We start from the raw sequence: 19544 nt of genomic DNA on the forward strand, positions 1-19544 counted from the left end.
CGCTGTTTTTTCATATCGCGTGACGCCTCACACATGCGCAAAGTGGCAACTTTAGCACTGGCGGACGTTTCCTCCGGCTTTGCTTTCAAAATAAAAGACGCAACTTTGTGTGTTAAAAGAGGTAGATTGGACTATTGGTATGGCATTTCCAAAATAGTTTTTAAAGACTTTATGCACAATGATGTCTTATTAACATGCTTTTTTCGGGGTCATTTTGAAGTATTTTGCAATATATCCACAATTGCTCCATTTGATGCGTGACTAATTTCCTTCTTTTTTTACTCTATTGGTTTTACTTATTTAGTCATTTCTCTCTCTACTGTGTTTTATACATAGACTTGCAGTCTATGGGTTTATACTGCATATAAATGATTGTATAGCTGTAGCTAGATTTATAATCCAGATATAACATGATTTACGTTGCAACATATTTCATATCAAAATACCTTTACAATACGCTTTATTTCGTTCCACTTAATTTGAATCCCTCTTTAAGCGCCACCCTTACTACTATTTCGTACACTTTTGTAATGTGTTTTATAGGGTAATACTAGTAAGTTTTTGGGTCATTTCCTCTTAAGCTGCTAATTGCCTTCTTTCGATGTTTATGAAAGAAATTTAGCCAGTTTCCACAAGTTTCAAAACGCTACATGCCTTTAATATTGTGCATACATGATGTACTTTAGTAAAGTTGTGCTTAATCGAGACCAAACAAACGAAATGCTTATAGTTAGAGTGGAATAAATTCGTGACGCATCTAATGTACAGAGACGTGCTTTTATTTTGAAAAGCGTGTAACGTGAAGTGTTGACGTGATTGCCAGGATCTTTACGCGGATGGAGTAAAATAATTGACAATAAACATATATCGTATGCCTCCGACAAAGTACAGGCAATTTGTGCTGCAGTTTGATCCAACGAATTATCAATGATAAAGTTATCTCCAGAAGGCGTCGTGTGAAGCTTTGCAGCCGCTGACAGCTGTTTCGACAGGGAGAAATGGAGCATATCCGAACGCCAAAGGTAGCTAACATTTCTAGCTAATCGCAAATGGATGGGATACAGTCAGCAACTCGGCCTGTCTTGTGGAGATTTCTGTACTGATCGAGCGTGGTTTGCTAGATATTAATGTTTAGAATAAATGTTTGTAGGTCTAGTAGCACGATCACTGGCAGGTGTCGCCAGCAGCTCCAAGTGCCAGACGTGACGAGCATCAATGAGCTGTTTGTTTTTCTCGTACAGCAGAAAGCTGGGCTTCCACTTTATAATGTTACTACCTGCACGCCCTATTATTGATCGAGTTAACATTACACAGTGCATCCAGTGTGACAGAACACCACAAGGAAAAAAAATCAAGCTGCATTTACCATAGTAGCACAGTGATCAGACATACAGCATTGACTGTATATCAGTTTGTTCACACCCATGGTGATCATGGTGGGACATGCAGTTCTGTTTTATATGACTCACAATTTTATAATCTGGACAGTCATCTTGAACATACAACCAAACAAACAATCTGGGAAGACTGGGATTTACCTATGCTTTTGACTCGCCAAGTCAATCATCTTACTCCTAATCCACTTAATGAAGACCAGTACAAGGCAAAAAGCCTTAAAAAAGCAAGAAGTGAAGAACAGTACAGGCCTCGCAGAGCACTGAAGATGCCAAGTGGCTACCAGTGTTGGGGAGTAATCTGTAACTAAATACAGCAATAAAATTGCAAAATAAATGTAATTGCAATTAGTTGCAGCTACTGGTAAAAAAAAAAAACAAACTGTAATTACATTACATTTACTCATCAAAACTGTTGGTTATTACAAAGGGGTTAGATATGAAAAAATATCAATAAAAGTTTATTTGTTGAATAAAACAATCATTCTGTTGCATTCTAATTTTTTTTTTTTGCCTTGCAGGAATGCCTTCTTTTGGCATATTTTTGGACGACTCTGGCAATGCTGTGGAGACAGATTTGAACAATTGTGTTTTTTTGGTATTTTTAGCTTTATTGCCCTGTTTACAACATTTTTTATTAGAAAAATGTAATAAGTTACATTGCTTTGATGAAGTAATTAAAACAGTTACTTATTACATCTTCCACAGGGTAATTAGTAATCTGTAATTTATTACATTTCAAAATTAACCTTCCCAGCACTGGTGGCTCCTGATATCTGGGTTATATGCTTCAGACAGATTGCATATTATTTGTAACCAGATATTAAGTGACTATTTTATGGCTCATAAATTAAGGGATTGTGTATTAAAAGGGCTACCGTTTATGTACTTTTTACCCAGTAGTAAATCTATTATGCTGGAGCACTGAGCAAACTGTCACTGTGCAACTGTGTATAGATTGCACCATTTACGGTTAATGTGGCTTTTCCTTGACATGAACCAGTCTAGCGTATCCTGCATAAGCCACTGTAGCTCACAAGTTTGGGACATGCGTTAGGCCCACACCCAATCTATTCCATTATGTGTAATTGCTGAGGGTGTGTGTGTTGAAAGGTAGGCTTTCTTCATCATGTTAGGTGGCGGTGCGACTTAGGCCTAATTTGCGAAGCTCCAGGATAGTCATAATTCACCGCAAACTGCGGAACACAAGTAAATAAGCATATGCTGGGATCAGGTGGGTCTGGACTGTGTACAGACAGGGTGTGGCCCTCAAGTCTTCTCGTTTGTTTGCTTGGAATATACAGCCGAGGGTGGCTTTATTGCTTTCAGGGAAAGCGAGCACATGTTTTTTCACAAGAAAAATGGCTCTAGGTTCTATGTGTTATCAGAGTAATTTATTTGATGGTAATGTTTATTATTTGTATTGCCCGTGTGGACAGCTTTCTTGAGAAATAAGGAAGGATTCGCTGTTAAAAAAGTATGCAATGTTCAAGCTATGGGGTGAATATTGTATTTAAAGTGTTTTGAACCATATCGCACTGTTATTTGACAAGAAATAAAAACTTGTCTTATGACACCAACTCACTCATTCACTAACAAACATCCCTGACTTCCAATATGTGCTCAGAAGCCTGCTAGAGCTGTGTCCCAGTGACTGCTGGGACAGAGATAGGCTCAGTTATTTCATCATATCTAAGACTGACAGGAAAACGGAAAAAAGGAGAGGATGTCTGAGTCAACCAGAGAACTGTGAATATGATGATTCATGGATTTGGACAGTTTGCTGCTGTTGCTGCTAACTGCCAAACAGCCCTTTGGCCACAGAGTGGTCGTCACTAGTAACAAACGGCACACTTTTTTCTTTCATTAAGGGTAACTCTTATTCTAATAGATCTTAAATGCTGTGAGAGGAATACAATGCATGTATTTTAAACTGTCAAATTACTGAAAATGTGTAATAGAAAACATGCATATATATAAAGTACATTTATCCTGGACTGGAGGTTTTCTGACAGATGTTATTAAATGCTGTTATGAATGAGCGTTCTTACCACCAGCAGCATTAAAACCATTTTTTATAGCTAGTGGACCAGTACTTTCTTCCTGTGTGAAAATTTGTGACCTGAGTAAATGTTTTACTCTGAGTATCCACAGTATGGTTGTTTGTGTGTATGGAAGAGCTGGGGGCACCACAATGCTACACTTTCTTCCCATATCCAGAAATATTTTGTGGCTCTCATTATCATGGATTTGGCAGCAGAAAGGCCCAGTTGGTCAGGATTAGATGGTGTGCCAGCTGGAGCCGGTGCAGTGTGTCGCTTACAGTTATTTTTTGACAGGTGTCATTCCTCTTGGCAAGATCCTATCTTTCGTCTTTTCGGTATACATATAGTAAGAAGTTTACTAAAACCTCAAACTGCTGATTAATGGTGTTGGTACTGATTTGTGTGTTTTTGCAGGTGGAGCAGGTGCGACTGTTGGATCGCTTCAGCAACAAATCCACAAATGGCACTTTGTACCTCACAGCTACACATCTCATCTTTGTGGAGAGCAGCTCCAACAATTCTGCATCAGCTGCACAAGAGATCTGGGTGAGTAGTTTTACAGTAGTTGACAGGTGCCACTCACAGTAGGGGGGTGCCATATCATATCGTTTAGATAGTACCAGTATAAATTTTATCATAATAAAACTTAAGTATCGTTAGAATGGCAAGTGTGTATTCATGTAATTAATAATAAAACATCTTTTCTATTTTTTTCAGTATTTTGTCATATCATACAAGAATATCGTTATTGAAAAGTACCCTGCCTACTTCGAACTCACAGTCCCCTTTTTTAACATTACACATCAGTGTTAACACAATACCATTGCTTAATACAGTAAGGCGAACCACACTGAGAGTTGTATACCGCAGTAGCGTCGGGTTAGATGCAGAATGGGAGGAATTCCCACCTGCTTGTGCCAGTTAGCCAATAGTCAGGTATGAGATGGTACAACCACAATAACTACTGTGAGTAATTTAGGATGCATGAGCATCTAATCACAATTTATTAGTCTGCAATATGCAATGTTTGCACTCCCACACAGGAAAGACTTATCTAGTGTAATGTTGCCTGTAGCTTCTTGCAAAATCATTTCTGCTACCATCAGAAGCTGTCATCTTTTTCTCTGAATTTGCCACTTCAAAACAAATAAAAAAAGCCACATCAGGTTGACCACCACAAGGAAGTCTGCAGCCTGATTGAGTGTGTGCGTGTGTTGGTGGTGTGTTTGGGCAAAAAGGAGACAATATGCAAGCTTGTGTGTGGTGAGAGGAAGTAGGGTAGAGGTTCAAAAGCCTCATTATATCGTAGCAAGGTATCCGGTTAAGCTTCTGTTCGTGCATGTGAAGCGTGCGTGTGTGTTTTGCCTCTATCTGAAAGAGGATTACTGTTATAGCACCGTGAGAAGTGGGTTATCAATGTGCGACTCCAACAGTCCATAGGGCATTCTATTTTGTTGATTGTCGTCTTTTTTTAATGTTACAAAAGCATCACATTTACAGTGCTAAGGTAGGCGTGGAAGAAATACTATACTTTCTGTATTCTGTTATGTGATGAAGTGAGAGTAGCACTCTCTGTATTTAGGTGTAGCCACATTTTCTGGTCTGCATTGTGGAAGGTTTAGTGCGGTTTAAAATGCTATGAGCAGCAGATCCTGGGCCATGACCTCCCCCCAAAGTCCTTCCTGCTGAAAAAAGGGAACTTTTTTTTTGGGTCGTGATGCAGCTTGCATGGCTGTCTCCAACTGTGCACTGTGTGTGTGTGTGTGTGTGTGTGTGTGTGTGTGTGTGTGTGTGTGCACGTGTGTATGTATGTGTGTATAGGTGCCTGCATGATCCAGCACACTGCATTTGTTGTGGAGGCAATTTAGAATCAGTCTGTTGGTTGGAGAGAGAGTTTGTCAGACTGTTATTGTGCTTTATAAAATATTAAACAGTTGAGTTACTGTCTGTCTCAACAGCTGGTGAGATCAGCATATACTTTGTGTTTGTGTGAGTGCGAGTGTTTCACTGGACATTACCAATGCTGATGAATGTGCATCTTAATGATCTCCCGTGGTTTGGAATCCCTGAGGAATTCAAGCTGCCCTTCTCGAACATGGTGATGTGCTGTGTTTGCCCTCTTTGCTCTCCACACTTTATTACATAAAAACCTATTAAAATCATATTAAAAGCTTTTCTCTTTTCAAAATGCATATGCTTGAAATCCTTGCACATCTCTCAACATTCTTAATCTTATTTATTCTTCCTTTGTATTTAGTTCACAGATCTTTTTCGGAGTTTTAAATGTTGCAGTAGGCAGGGAGGTTTCCTGTGGGCACATTTGTCAGGTTCTCCTCATTAGTCCTAATGACAGATGTAGGCGTGCAGCAGTTGAACAAGTGCTAATATAAATGTGCCTTCTTAAATAGGGTACTTAAAATTCTTACTCTTGCCTTGTTTTGCTGTAACCCAGGGATTTTTCTTCTTAGATACATTTTGAATTATTTGAGGTTGCAACAGGGTTAGCTTTGAAGAGTGGCACTCACATTCATCTTGATGCATAGCATTTTTAGTGTACCGAAGGTGCAGAGGGTAATGAGAACCACAAAGGTTGTTGGTGTCATACTGACACAGAGCCTTTTTTGAACATCTCTTGTCTTATATGGTGTTTGTTTCTACGTGCACCCAAGGGACATACAGATTTTTATACTGACAACGTACAGGGGTTCATTGCTCTTACTCTGTACACATGACATGGAAAACAGCACCCTGCATACTGTGAATTTTCAGCGGTATACTATTGAAATTATTATATAATTTAATTGCATTCCTTTTTTTTTCTTGCAACACGATTAAGCCAATGTAAGTTACTCAAAAGATCAACTTTCTCTCTCTTCGTCCCTCTGCAGATTCTGCATCACCACATAGCATCTGTGGAGAAGCTCTCCCTGACCACCACCGGCTGTCCTCTGGTCATCCAGTGTCGCAACTTCAGGGTGGTTCATTTTGTGGTACAGAGAGAAAGAGATTGCCACGACATTTACAGCTCGCTGCTTCGTCTTCTACGGCCAGGTGGGTTTCAGCACGGCAGTTTAAAAGCTGTTTTTTTTTTTTTTGTTTTTTTTTTCTGACCATTTCTGTCTTGTCATGTCTCTTTCTGTGGTTTCTTCTCCTTCTTGCAGTATCCTATGAGGAGCTGTATGCATTCTCCTACAACCCTAAACAGAACGACCAACAGAGAGAGGAGGGATGGCAAATCATTGACCTCGGGGCGGAGTTTGAGAGGATGGGCGTCCCCTGCGACCAATGGCAGCTTACAGACGTCAACAGAGACTATAAGGTAGTTGACTTTATTTTCTGAACTATAAGCATTCTTTATCTAAAGTGCCAGATTAAAAGAGAATTCCTCAAGAGGGCGATCTTTTGGCAGTTTTGCATGCTCCTTTGTTAAATCTGGTGCCATAACTGCTCCTTTTGTGTGCTGAGAAGAAGAACATGTGTAGTCTTTATAGTTTTGTCCTTTGTTAAGATTTACAGCCAAGATATGACAAATCATAGTTAAATCTGCAGTAGGCCAGACTTTTATCTAAAAATACACCCTTTTCTTTAAGCTCAACATCCTTTTCAATCAGTACAAAATGGATAAAAACTATAGATCCTGTCAACGGAATTTGTAACTGGAAGGATATGTTGTCCATGCCGAGAAATATGATGATATAAAACTTGGAGGAAAAGGGTAAAAAAAAATGCTCCTAAGTGGAAGTCATTAGTCAGCAAGTGCTCTGGCTTGTTAAAGCTGGACTTGCTGACTGTTGTTGAACCTTGGCACTCTTTCTATCCCATAAACACCACCTCCTACAAAGACAAGAAAATATCCATTGACATTTTGTTGTCATATGATTACAGTGAAATGAAGTTATGCGTAAGGAATAGTTATATTGCATGACACATAGTATTAGTCTAATGTGTTTTGTGCAAACATTGTCTCGGCTTGCCTTCTCAAACATGATGCATGGGATTCCCATGTTGTATTAGCTGGCTATTAGAACAGTAGTTAGTATACTGGAGACACTAGTTAGACATTACCTCATGTTATGAAAACATAATGCATATGTGAAGAATGCACAATCCAGAATATAAACTTCAAAGAAAGTGTATACACCCTAACTTAATTTGTGCAAGGATTTGTTGCTTGTCTATGTCATTTATGATAGTAAATCAGTCCTATCTGGGTTTTGGATGGTTGGTTGGAAAAAAAGAAGCGAACTGAAGACGTCATTTTGGGTTCTGGGAAATTGTGATGGGAATTTTTCACTTCTTTTTTTTTTTTTACATTATATAGACTAAACATGTAATCGTTAAAAAAAAGTCAAATAGTTTATAATGAAACTAACATTTAGTTGCAGCCCTAAAATGTTTACACACAGAATATTTTTTAGGGTACAGTCCTCTGTTTTAAACTATCGACTTATGGATTTTGTTATTAGCACCTCGTGATACTAATGTTGATGATCAAACAAGTGACATCTATCATTATCGTGTGTGTGTGTGTGTGTGTGTGTGTTTTATGTTTGCATTACCAGGTGTGTGAGACATATCCACGGGACCTGTATGTTCCCATCACAGCCAGTAAGCCTATCATTGTGGGGAGTTCCAAGTTCCGAAGCAAAGGACGCTTTCCTGTACTTACATACTTCTACCAAGAAAAGAAGGTACTTTACTAACTTAATCACAGTATGAATACCAGCTGTTTCACTGAGCTATACAAAGTATTTTCCCTCAGTGTCTTCAGTAGATTTATTTGATTAAGTCTGGTTTAGTATTTATATATGTTGCAGTAGTTTGTAGAGAGAATATTAAAGGAGGTAAACATTAAAAAGCGATCAAAGACTGCTATTAGGCGGGTAGTAGAGAATTTGTTTTCAAAAGAAAGTATTGTTCCATCATTTAATAATCTAATTGTTTTTGCAAGTTGTTCTGTAAACAAGTCCAATTTGTAGTCTTTAGTGGGTGCTGCATTGTACTTGAAACAAACAAATTATTTAAAGTCTTACTGGGAGTTAAAATGTGTAAAGTTCCTCCACAAGGTGGTGCTAGAGGAAAGGCCGTAGGATTCATGTAAGTGAAATGGAGTATTCCTTTGGTTGTATGAAATGTGCTACAGAAGTATTATTGATATGCGCCTAGTTTGGTTGCATCATGAAGGTGGCTGTAAAGAAATTCTCACTGGGTGTCCAACATGTAAAGGATTGGTCTTTTGCGTACTTGTATGCAGTTAAAAGTTTTCATAGAAATCTGCTCATTTGATTTTGATCATTTGTGTACAAATTTTGACCATAGATGAAAAGTCAGAGAATCAACAAAATTATTTGCAATTGTTGTGTTGATCCCCTGAAATGTTAGAGAAATCCGGACAGTAGTTGATAGCTTGTTTCAAAATGTTATAGGGACTGATGAACATAATTTGCTCTTAAGCAAAGTAAATAAAACACATATTACAATACCGTAAGTGCATAAAAAGACATAATCAACATGCATTTTACAACTGGAATGATAGGAATTCACTACCATGCCTAAAACAACACTCTGAAACAAGTCTTTTCAGGGATCCTGCTCTCCGTGACGGCTTTCCTTCCCACGCTGTCTTTTATGTGTCACTGAGTTAAACCTGACTCTTAGCCCTGATTTGGCAAAAGAAACTGTCTTCATTAAATTAAAACATTCTTGGCTTTCTACAGAATGAGCGTAAGCACAGCCTGTATACTGCGCCACAAAATAGCTTAGTCATTATCAATTATCCATTAAGGATTGGAAAGATTAAACATGACACTACGGTTTTCTGTCCAAAATCCAAACTTAAAGTAAAATGACTAATAATTGCTGTTAAAATTTGACCCCCTTGACATTTTGATAAAGATTAAATAATTATTTTGTTAGGTTTTTGCATGGGAGGTAACAGAGGAGTAATGTGGTCAATAGTTCTAGTTTTAATTGATAATTTATCAGCAGTATATTGCATGTTTTGTAACTGTCTTCGTTTTGATGAACGTACTCTGTTCACCCTGACAGGCGGCAGTGTGTCGATGCAGTCAGCCTCTCTCTGGGTTCAGCGCGCGATGCTTAGAGGATGAGAGCATGCTGCAGGCTATCAGCAAGGCTAATCACAACAGCCGCTTTGTCTACGTCATGGATACTAGGCCAAAGGTAACAGCCAGACAAAAACACTCTTCTGAAACTATGTTCTGGATGTGCAGTATGAGTAAAAACATTAAGTGGCAGTGGCAGAAGATTTGCAATTACTTTCTTTTTTTGTTTTTTCTGTCCTGCAGTTAAATGCGCTGGCAAATCGAGCTGCAGGTAAAGGATATGAGAACGAAGACAACTACTCCAATATCCGCTTCCAGTTTGTTGGCATTGAAAACATCCATGTAATGAGGGCCAGCCTGCAGAAATTGCTAGAAGGTTAAACACACTTTGCAACACACACCTGCATGAAAATCTCACTGCATTTTTTTAGCGGACCATAAAATGCAGTTTTATGATTATTCAAACAAAGTAGTGAGTAAATGGTTGATCTGAAATGACTTTGTGCCTGTGTATGTGTCTCAGTGATTGGGACTCGGTCTCTTTCCATGAGTGACTACCTGGTTGGCCTGGAGAGTAGCAGCTGGCTGCGGCATATCAAGGCTATTGTAGACGCAGCTATCTTTCTTACAAAGGTGATGTATGCACAGTAATGTTGTCTATACTGAGGATATTTGAGTATTTTGTAAAAGTAATATGTGGCATATCTTTTTATTTTATTGTTGTAGTTTTTGCAGGGACAGCACACAGTAATTGCACCAGAGTTAGCTAGAAACTAATTTGCCTATTATTCCCTAATATTTGAATAAGTTAGTTTTAAGCATTCAAAATACATTTATGATACATCATCTTCTCCGTCTTTAAGCCTTTGAAACCTGGATCAACATCGCTTTTCTTGTGCAGAATTCAGACACCTTTCACAAGTAATTAAACCATTAAACTCTGAGCAAATAGGTTTGATTTCTTTTGAAAACATGGGAAAAATTACATAATTAATATCATTATTAAGCACTTTTCAGTTCATTTTCTTTTTTGTTTTTTAGCTCACTTTTCCTTTCTTTTCTTTCCTTTTTTTGCTATTTTAAGGTAATTTTTTTGTTTTGGGTTTTTTTTTTATATATGAATTTCTTGCTGTTTTCTGGGCTCATTTCTTCTCCAGTAACTCATGGCCTTCTTCCCTTGTTTTTTTTTTTTTTTTTAAGAAATCAAGCCAATTTACTCAGCTTTCAAAGGGTTAAATCTCAACTGTCAACTTTCATAATCCGCTGTCTGTCTTCACTCTTGTTCCCAGGCGGTGACAGTGGAGGGAGCCAGTGTGTTGGTTCATTGTTCAGATGGATGGGACAGAACAGCCCAGGTCTGCTCACTGGGGGCGCTGCTTATGGACCCTTATTACCGCACCATCAAGGGCTTCATGGTACCTACCACCAATACACACACACACACATACAGGATGGCACGATAGTAAAAGAGAAAGACCAAAGAATAAGAATTGATAAGAATGTAAACTAGTTAGTCTTTTTACTTAGTCTTTTTTTAAACTTGCTATTTCCTCAAACTTGTTTTCTAGGTACTGATAGAGAAAGACTGGATCTCCTTTGGCCACAAATTTGCAGACAGGTGAGGTTTCTGGTCTTTATTTCCTAGTATTAATGTTTTATGACTATATTATTAGATATTTCCGACATAAATACTACTTAGTTAGTGCTTTAATATGTGACTGTTGTTGCATTTATGAATCATGTACCCCCAGGTGTGACCAGTTGGATGGGGATCCAAAGGAAGTGTCCCCCATCTTCACTCAGTTCCTGGAATGTGTGTGGCAGCTGACAGAGCAGTTCCCACAGGTGTGTGAGAGTGTGTGTGAGCTACATGAAATGTGTGTTGTATTTATGTAGGCTTATATGTGTCCTGTATGCAGTGAAATTATTGTATTAATTTAATGATAACCCTCTCTGTAGGCATTCGAGTTCAGCGAGTGGTTCCTGCTGCAGATTCATGAACACGTCCACTCCTGTCAATATGGGAACTTCCTTGGCAACAACCAGAGACAGAGAGAGGACTTACAGTGAGTCCAACACACATACACACACACACACACACACACACACACACACACACACACGTTTGTGGAGAGTGGTTTTCTGTGCATTAAAGCAACAGCACACATTGAATGACTCAATGTCGTTATCAAATCTCCAAAGATAGAAAGAAAAAAGATACACTCCTCACTGCTCAAACAGACAAACATCTGAAATTAAACATATTTACATGAACATACGTGACTAAATCAACCTTGGTGGCTGCTGCACCTATTATCATCAGCGTGGAGGTACCACCTCCAAAATATACCTAGAAGTGAACATTTGCCAAAATCTATGCGAAACTATTTTCATTGTGAAAATAAACACACAGCACAGAAAGCCCAGGTTGATTAAGCTAGCAAACATTTGTCGTCATTTGACAGATGCTCGTGACACCACCACAGAAAAAAAAACATCAGACATTGATTTGCCTATACATCGAATAAATAAATTAAAACTTCATTACACCTTTGTTGTCCTATGTGGGGAAACATTGTTGTACTGCATCAGGCTAAAGCAAACACAACTGAGTCAAACAGAGGTCTGGCAAACACACCCTATTTACATATCACACTATCTAACCATACTACCTCTTATGCTGTGTATTTTAACTACGTTGAAAGATTAATGATTAATAATTTAACATCCACGTCTGGCAGTTTGGATAGCTAAATTCTTAGTATAATGGCTGCAAACACTGCTTTTATTAACTTACTCTGACTGTATTTCTCATATCTTTATGTGCAGTGGAAGCATGAATAAAGTCAATAAACCATGATAGAAAGCATCGAGTGTGACCTTTATTTTTGATAGGAAACATAGAAATATTTTCTGTGAGCTTTAGTGTGTAAAAGCAATACCAATCCTGGTTTGTTAAGACTTAAACTACCTTTGTTTTCAATGGATGTGTCTCTCTGTCTGCTGTTTTGTCTTCCAGGCTGAGAGAGCGAACCCACTCACTGTGGGCGTTTCTAATGAGCGAAAAACAGAACTACTTGAATCCGTTCTACAGCCCTGCATACTCTGAAGCGCACCCTGTGCTGGAGCCTTCCACTCTGCCCTACCATTTCAAGTCAGTATACAACCCTTGCTCATGTCCCTGCTGTTGTTACATATTACGCAGTCATTCTATATGACAAGACAAGACCGTTTTATTTATAATGCACTTTGAACTTTTTATTTAGAAAATGAAAAGGTTCATGTCATTTTTGCTATTTGGAATGGAAAAACTTTGAAGCTCAATATCACAAAACCGCCCAGAACGCAGATAGAACCTTATAATACTTAGGTGGTGAATTGTAGAATGTATTTCAAATGTATATAGGCATTTAAAATATTAAGTTAAAAATGCTTGAGAGCAATAAAGTTTTCTGTTTGGATATAGGAAAGCAATGGTTGGAGTATTCCTAAGACCATCACTGTGCTGCATAATGACTAAAAGCTTTTCCTTCAGATTTTGCCTTCGGTACCACTAACATTCTACTCCCCAGTGATCTAAGAGGTCTCACAGGGATATATTGCTCGAGCATGTCAGTTATATGTTTAGGGACAACTCCATGTACAGATTTATAAATAAGTAATAAGACTTTTTAAATCAACTCTTTGGCTTACTGCAACCAGTAAGTAACTGGGCTGATGTGGGCTTTCTTTTTGGCCTTGGTGAGAACTCCTGTGGCTGGATTTTTGAATACTTTGCAGATGCCTGAATCCTTTTAGGAAATCCTGTCAAAAGTCCATTGCAGTAATCAATTTTGGAGATAAAAGCATGAATTAAGTTTTTCCAAATCTTGTTTTGTCATGTTGTTTATAAAACGATAAAATGCTGATTTTGTTATTGCTCCCACATGTCTGTTATAAGTGAGGTCGGACCAACACAAACACCAATGTGCTTAACCTGCTCTTTTGTTTTTAGCGCCTTGTCATTGGCCTCGACATGAGCTGCAACCCTGAGCCTCTCATCTTTGCTGCCAAAGTAAATTACCTCTGTGTTTTAAAGAATCTGTTTAAGGAATCTTATGTTTATGTTTCCAAGGTTCTGGAGGAACATGTACCACCAGTTTGATCGGTCTATGCACCCACGTCAGTCTATCCTCAAGACCATTCTGACTCTGACAGAGAACAGTCGCAAGGCAGAGAGCACACTGCAAGCACTGGAGAATGTGAGTTGATGCACAACTATTATCTCTGTAGTGCGTATTTGTTGAATTTAGGCCACTGTAGATACACTCAGTTGCCAGTGTGCTCTGTTATTACATCCATTTACTGTGGAAATATGCTTTTGCCTTTTTTAAATGAAATTCCTTTTCTTTGAAAGCCATGGTTTCACTTATGTTTTTTTTAATTTCTTTCTGAGATAATGAGTTAATAATATTGTCTTATCCTGAGATAATCATGTAGATAACACGGTTGTTTTTCTCGTGACACCTGGGGAACAAATGGTGGGGGAAATAAATCACTATTATTTTTAAATAACAAGGTAATTTTCTTGTTATGATGAATATTTTCATCTTGAGATGAAACAATTGCAACCTGCTGTTCTTAGTTATGTACCTTACTTTTACTTTCCAAAAACATTTTATATTAGATGAACATGAAAATCTGACCTACAGTACCATCTCAGAAAATACAATGGTATTGGTGCCATACAGTTGGTATCAATACAAATCATGATTATAATGTGAAAGGTAAACGGTCACATTGATATAATAATAGCTGTAAGGACAACTTTATTTATATAGCACTTTTAAAAACAGAGTATACAAAGTGCTTTGATAAACAAAGCAAAAGCAGAAATGGGATCCTTAAAAGGTAATACAACAATAGAAAGCCAAAAATTCTTAGTGAACACAAGCAAGACAAAATTAGGGTAGAGTTAAGATCAAATTAAAACAAGATGATAAATAATGCAAGTGCAGGACGCAAAATGTTAACATAAAATAATACAAATAAAAAGACCAAAAGCAATAATACCACAAATAAAAGGGAATAAAATAAATAAAATATAGATAAAATAGAAAAAAAAGATGACATCTCATGAAAGCAAGTCTCTAAAAATGGGTTTTAAGAAGTGACTTAAAAGATGGCACCTTTATTCAAAAGGCATTACAAAACATTTTGGGGTTCAGTGTCTTGTCAACATGTGGACAGGAGGAGATGTGATTTGTGGGCTCCTGCTTTATGTCATTCACATTTCTCTGTGTCCCCCTCCCTTTCTGTCCAGCGGCTTCACCAGCTCGGTGTGACCCCCGTTGTGACCTCTGACCCTCCTGCACCTCCTCCCACCAGAGATCAGATCAACTCCAACACCCTGCCGCCACGTCCCGCTTCCCTCATTCTGGGAGCGCCCATCAACCACAAAGAAGTGCAGCAACAGGAGGAGGAGGATGAGCAGGAGGAGGTGGGCGAGGAGGCCACAGAGAGCACCGACATGGAGCGGACAGTAGAGGGCAGCAGCGGCAGCGAGAGCAGGAAGCAGAGCTACGGAGAGCTGGAAGGGACATACAACACTGAGTTGGCAAAAGAAGAGCCAGCTGTTGTCAGCCTGGAGTTTGGAGTGGCACGCATGACCTGCTAAGACCAAACAGGGGGATTGTGGGATACTGAGGGACAGGCGTGTGAGTGAGAGGGCTTACTGAAAGTGTGCGCGTGTCAAGAGAAAGCTGTTGTTCTGTATGTGATCATGATTACGCAATGGTCCTGAAAGGGCCGAGTGAATGAAAGTTGTATGTGTGTATAGTCTAAATCTCAATGGAAAGCGTCATTACTATGTCATATACTGCACCTATAGAAAAAAGCTTGTTTTTTTATGAATGTTGAAAAGCACTATGGAGAATTAATGAACAGAATAAGAGAATAAATTCATCAAAAAAAATGTGATTCTTCAAGTTTGTTCAGCTTTTTGTATAATCCTTTTTTTATCATACAGCCTTGACATTCTCTACATTATTCCCCACATGCAAATCCACAGGAATTCACTTTTTTGGCACCAGAAATATTTCATCTCATCCAAAGGCCCGAATCCAGCCTAATCTGAATGTTGTCCGTGACCTGACCTGATTTTGCTCCAATGTGACTGATTGAAAAAAAATAAAACATCAAATTTCGACATCAGTAAAGATAATCTGGAAATTATGCAGAACCAGAATTTGGCTGCACTACTATACTAACTATCTGACCCAGTTTTCATGTAAGTAGTCACTGGTCATTTAACTTTAAAGTGACCAGATTTAACTTTGACTGTGACAAGTGGTCTGTGGTGTTTCAGACCCTGAAAAGGTTCAGCTGTTAACTGGCACCCTCATTGATCACTTAATCCTCTTTTACATCTCACATTGACTAGATAATCTGACTTACTGATGTGCATTGATCCCCAAATCCTATTGGTCTTCTGTCTGCCCTGCCAGTCACTGATTATTTATGACAGCTGGCCCTCATGGGTCACAGATACACAGCGCAAGGTGTAAGGTCAGTGAGTTCAGTTGTCCAAACTTTGGCATGCATAGGAAAGAAGTTATTGTAGGTGCCAAATGTTTCTTCAACTATTGAGATTTTTTTTGTCCCTCTCAAAAATAAGAAACACAAGAAGACATTTCTTATTTTGTCACATTTACTTGACCTAAAAATGAACATGCAAAAACAGTAATGATGAATCTGTCATTATTGTTATTATATATGAAGTGGCCTTTTATTCTTTTTAACATTAACTTCGTCCCTTAGCCAGATTTTGGACACTTAACCTTGCTTAATTTTGAAGTTAATGTTGACCTGATATTTACAAAAGTTACAAATGACACATAAATGCCTATTTTAATTAAAGAACACCCAGTGGTTACTGTCATTCCCACCACACTGTACAAAATATAAATTCAAATTTTCTTTTTTAGAGTTTGTATCCTTGGCCATCACAACAATAGTGATGTGATATGAAAGCACATGATAGAAGGTCAGTTACATTAGTGGAGCAAATTAAATTATATAGAAATCAAGAATTTATTTTGTTAAATCAAAAATATGCTTACTGGCTGTTATTTCCAAACAGCTCATATTTCCTTTGAATGCACAAATGATAAGAAAAGAAAGATTTTATATTGTGTATATTGTATTGTGTATTTTGTGTATTATTGTGTATTTCATGTATATCTAAGCCAAGCCTACATATGATGTTTTTATTAAAAAATGTGATAAAATGTTATTTCCACAAAAGTCAATTCCATCACTAAATGGTGATGGAAAATGACAATGCCAGTGTAATATTACTGAATAGAATTTATCAATACATTTTTATAAAAAAAAAAAAAAAAGAGTTAGATTATCTGAAGGTTGTTAGACTAAAATGGACCGAAGCTGAAGCAGCAATGTTTATAACTGAATAAAATAATATTTTAGGAATCAGTAAAAAAGGATTATATGCGAAATCCTTGATTTTTTTTTTTTTTTTTTAGAACAGGGCATTGTTAAACATCGTTACTATGTTTAAATAGATTAAATAGATTTAAATAGATTTAAATATGTTTAAATCCTTACTATGTTACTATGGGCATCCTTACTATGGGGTAGGTTTACTGCCCTGCGGATGTGACATGTTAATTTAAGCCTGAAGTTCACATTTGTTTTTGAGCCAGATTCTGAGTTTGTGCTCAGCTTCTATAAAAGACCATAATAATTCTGTGTTAATTCCAGACTGAGGTTGTAACTGCTTCATGTCGGAGCTCAGAAAGGATTTGATCATCTCTGGATTTACTGTACAAGCAAACATCTTTTTCCATCAGACTGCTGCATGACAAGACATGACGCAAAACCTGGAGGATGTCAGCACATGCAGTGTGAATGCGCAATGTGTGTGAAAAAAAATCACAATAATCTACATATACTTATTTGTGCAGTGCTTTGCATGGGTACTCAGGTAGGCAAAGCATAACACCAGAGACTCCAGCCTGTGTGCTTTTAAATACTTTATGGAATATGTGCTTGCAGCACTGGAAGTGAACTAGTTACTCCTGAAACACCACTCTCTTTTGCGTTCTCACATACTGCAGGAATCAATGGAGTTTTGTACTTGTACACACATACATTCAGCAATCAGACAAAGTGACCATTGGCCTCAGACAAATAAATGTCTATGAGTAGCTTCGACAACTTGCAATAAAGATGGCCTGGCAGTGCAGTGTGATGTGTGTAGCCCAGTGTCAGTCTTCCCCAAAGCTCCACACTCTCCATATTCAGAGGAAAAGAGCACAGTTATTGGCACACATAGAACACACATACATACAAGAATGAAGAACAGGGTTTTTAGCCAGCATTAAAGATTTTCCACCCTTACATTCGCTTTTCATACATCCTCTAACTCTCTTCTATGCTACCAAGTTTCTCCAACCTCTTCCCTTTCTTTTCCACTTAACTGGCCTTTTGAAGGTGATTCTTATTCATTTATGTGTATTAGTTTAATATATGTTGTGTGCCAAAGGGGCTTTATTAAGCTTTATTTTGATTTTAAAAAATGGCTTATAGTGTTGAGTTTATTTGATAGAGTTGCTTCAATAGGTGTTCATTTTTTATTAAAGTTTATTCAGGTTGCAACATCATGAACAGTAATCATTTGTTAGAGGCATCTTTTACAGTATGGGACACATGCTCTCTGTTTTGAATGTTGACAAAGTCGGGTTAATGCACTTCAAACACTATGACATCACTCTCTGTTCCTGTAGCCTACTTTTGCATGTTTCCTTGCATTAAACATTGAGGAGTCTCTTCCAGAGACAGGCTGCTGGGGCTCTCCCAGGGCTCTGAATCATTCAGATGAGAGCTGCACGCCATGCTGGGAGAACACGCCTGATGACAAGGAGGCAATATTGTACTTACACTCAGCATAAATGCTAGTAGTACTCATGCAAAATGTTTATATACTGTACACACACATAGATATGCATGCTGCATACATGCATACACTATATGCAGATGGTGCACATTGTGTAAAATAGGTTTGGTTCTCTCTCTTATACATACAGAACTCAATGTTAACAGCAGATGCACCATCTACTCATTCATTTCATTCTTAACTGCCTTTTTCTATCATGTGACACATATCGTTGTTTTATTTTATTTTATTTTATTTTATTTTATTTTATTTTTATTTCTATGATAAGTATGTAGCTCGCAAACCAGAAAGTATAGTCCTTTTTTTCAAGGCAGGTGTAACTAATAATATTAATGATGGCTCTGCTTCATTTATGTATCCTATGAGCCAGTATACATATAACCATGAAACTATAAACTGGTACAGAGCCATTATTAATATTTTCAATTTCACATGTGCTTTTCATGATATGGTGAGCCAAATTAAAAAGTCAGTAACGGGCAGAAAAAGGGGAATTATGCCCAGTTTCAGAATTCAAACATGTTAATTCTATGGTCTAAGACAGTCCAAAAATACTGTTAAACATCAGCAACCTCCTCCCAAATCCAAAAACTATGGTGCTAAAACTTCAATTTGTGATGTCATAGGGTACAAATTGTAGAGCAGCTTGACAGATAGTAAATTAGGAAAGATGTTGCAGATGATGCCGAGAGCACCAAGGGGATACATGTGTTTCAAAACTGTGAACACCTCAAGTTCATTTTGGTATAAAAAATAAAATTTTGTGGAGCCACAATATCCGGCTCCTATTTGTAGCTCCAGGCTTCATACTTGAAATATCACAAGTCTGAGACTTACTTCACTGGTTTCTGGCTTTGAGAGAGTAGCTTGTGTTCATATTGTTTGAACTTTCATAGGCCATGGAAATAACATATCAGACTTTTTAATTTTGGAGGTGTTCGCCTTTAAACATGTTCATAGAGACATTGTTTACAGCCTTTGGAATGTAAAAGTGTTTGGGGAGTCTGTGTTTAGACAGCTTAATAACAGTTAGTGCTACTCCCTGTTGATTGCTAAAGCAACAAAAGAGCACAGGGGGTTAATC

General features: G+C 37.8%; 1 protein-coding gene across 1 annotated transcript; it reads left to right on the top strand.

The window, feature by feature from the left end:
* Window positions 1–801: 801 nt before the first annotated feature.
* mtmr6 (myotubularin related protein 6) lies at window positions 802–15462 on the top strand. The gene is made up of 15 exons (XM_042510596.2): window positions 802–1022; window positions 3854–3985; window positions 6328–6490; window positions 6601–6758; window positions 8002–8130; window positions 9488–9622; window positions 9748–9880; window positions 10028–10137; window positions 10794–10919; window positions 11073–11122; window positions 11256–11349; window positions 11464–11570; window positions 12524–12658; window positions 13619–13745; window positions 14807–15462. Exons 1-15 carry the CDS (start codon window positions 999–1001, stop codon window positions 15158–15160), a joined length of 1977 nt encoding a protein of 658 aa, XP_042366530.1. The 5' UTR covers window positions 802–998; the 3' UTR covers window positions 15161–15462.
* The last annotated feature ends 4082 nt before the right edge of the window (window positions 15463–19544 follow it).

This window comes from Plectropomus leopardus, chromosome 21, assembly GCF_026936395.1.
Source record: "Plectropomus leopardus strain MGB_pleo_1.0 chromosome 21, ASM2693639v1, whole genome shotgun sequence".
Taxonomy (NCBI): Eukaryota; Metazoa; Chordata; class Actinopteri; order Perciformes; family Serranidae; genus Plectropomus; species Plectropomus leopardus.

Excerpts from the sequence above, each read along its gene's own strand:
- mtmr6 (XM_042510596.2), top strand. The coding sequence starts at position 999 with ATGGAGCATATCCGAACGCCAAAG. Across the intron at positions 11,571-12,523 it reads AGACAGAGAGAGGACTTACA|GCTGAGAGAGCGAACCCACT; the intron begins GTGAGTCCAACA and ends TTTGTCTTCCAG. Across the intron at positions 12,659-13,618 it reads ACTCTGCCCTACCATTTCAA|GTTCTGGAGGAACATGTACC; the intron begins GTCAGTATACAA and ends TATGTTTCCAAG.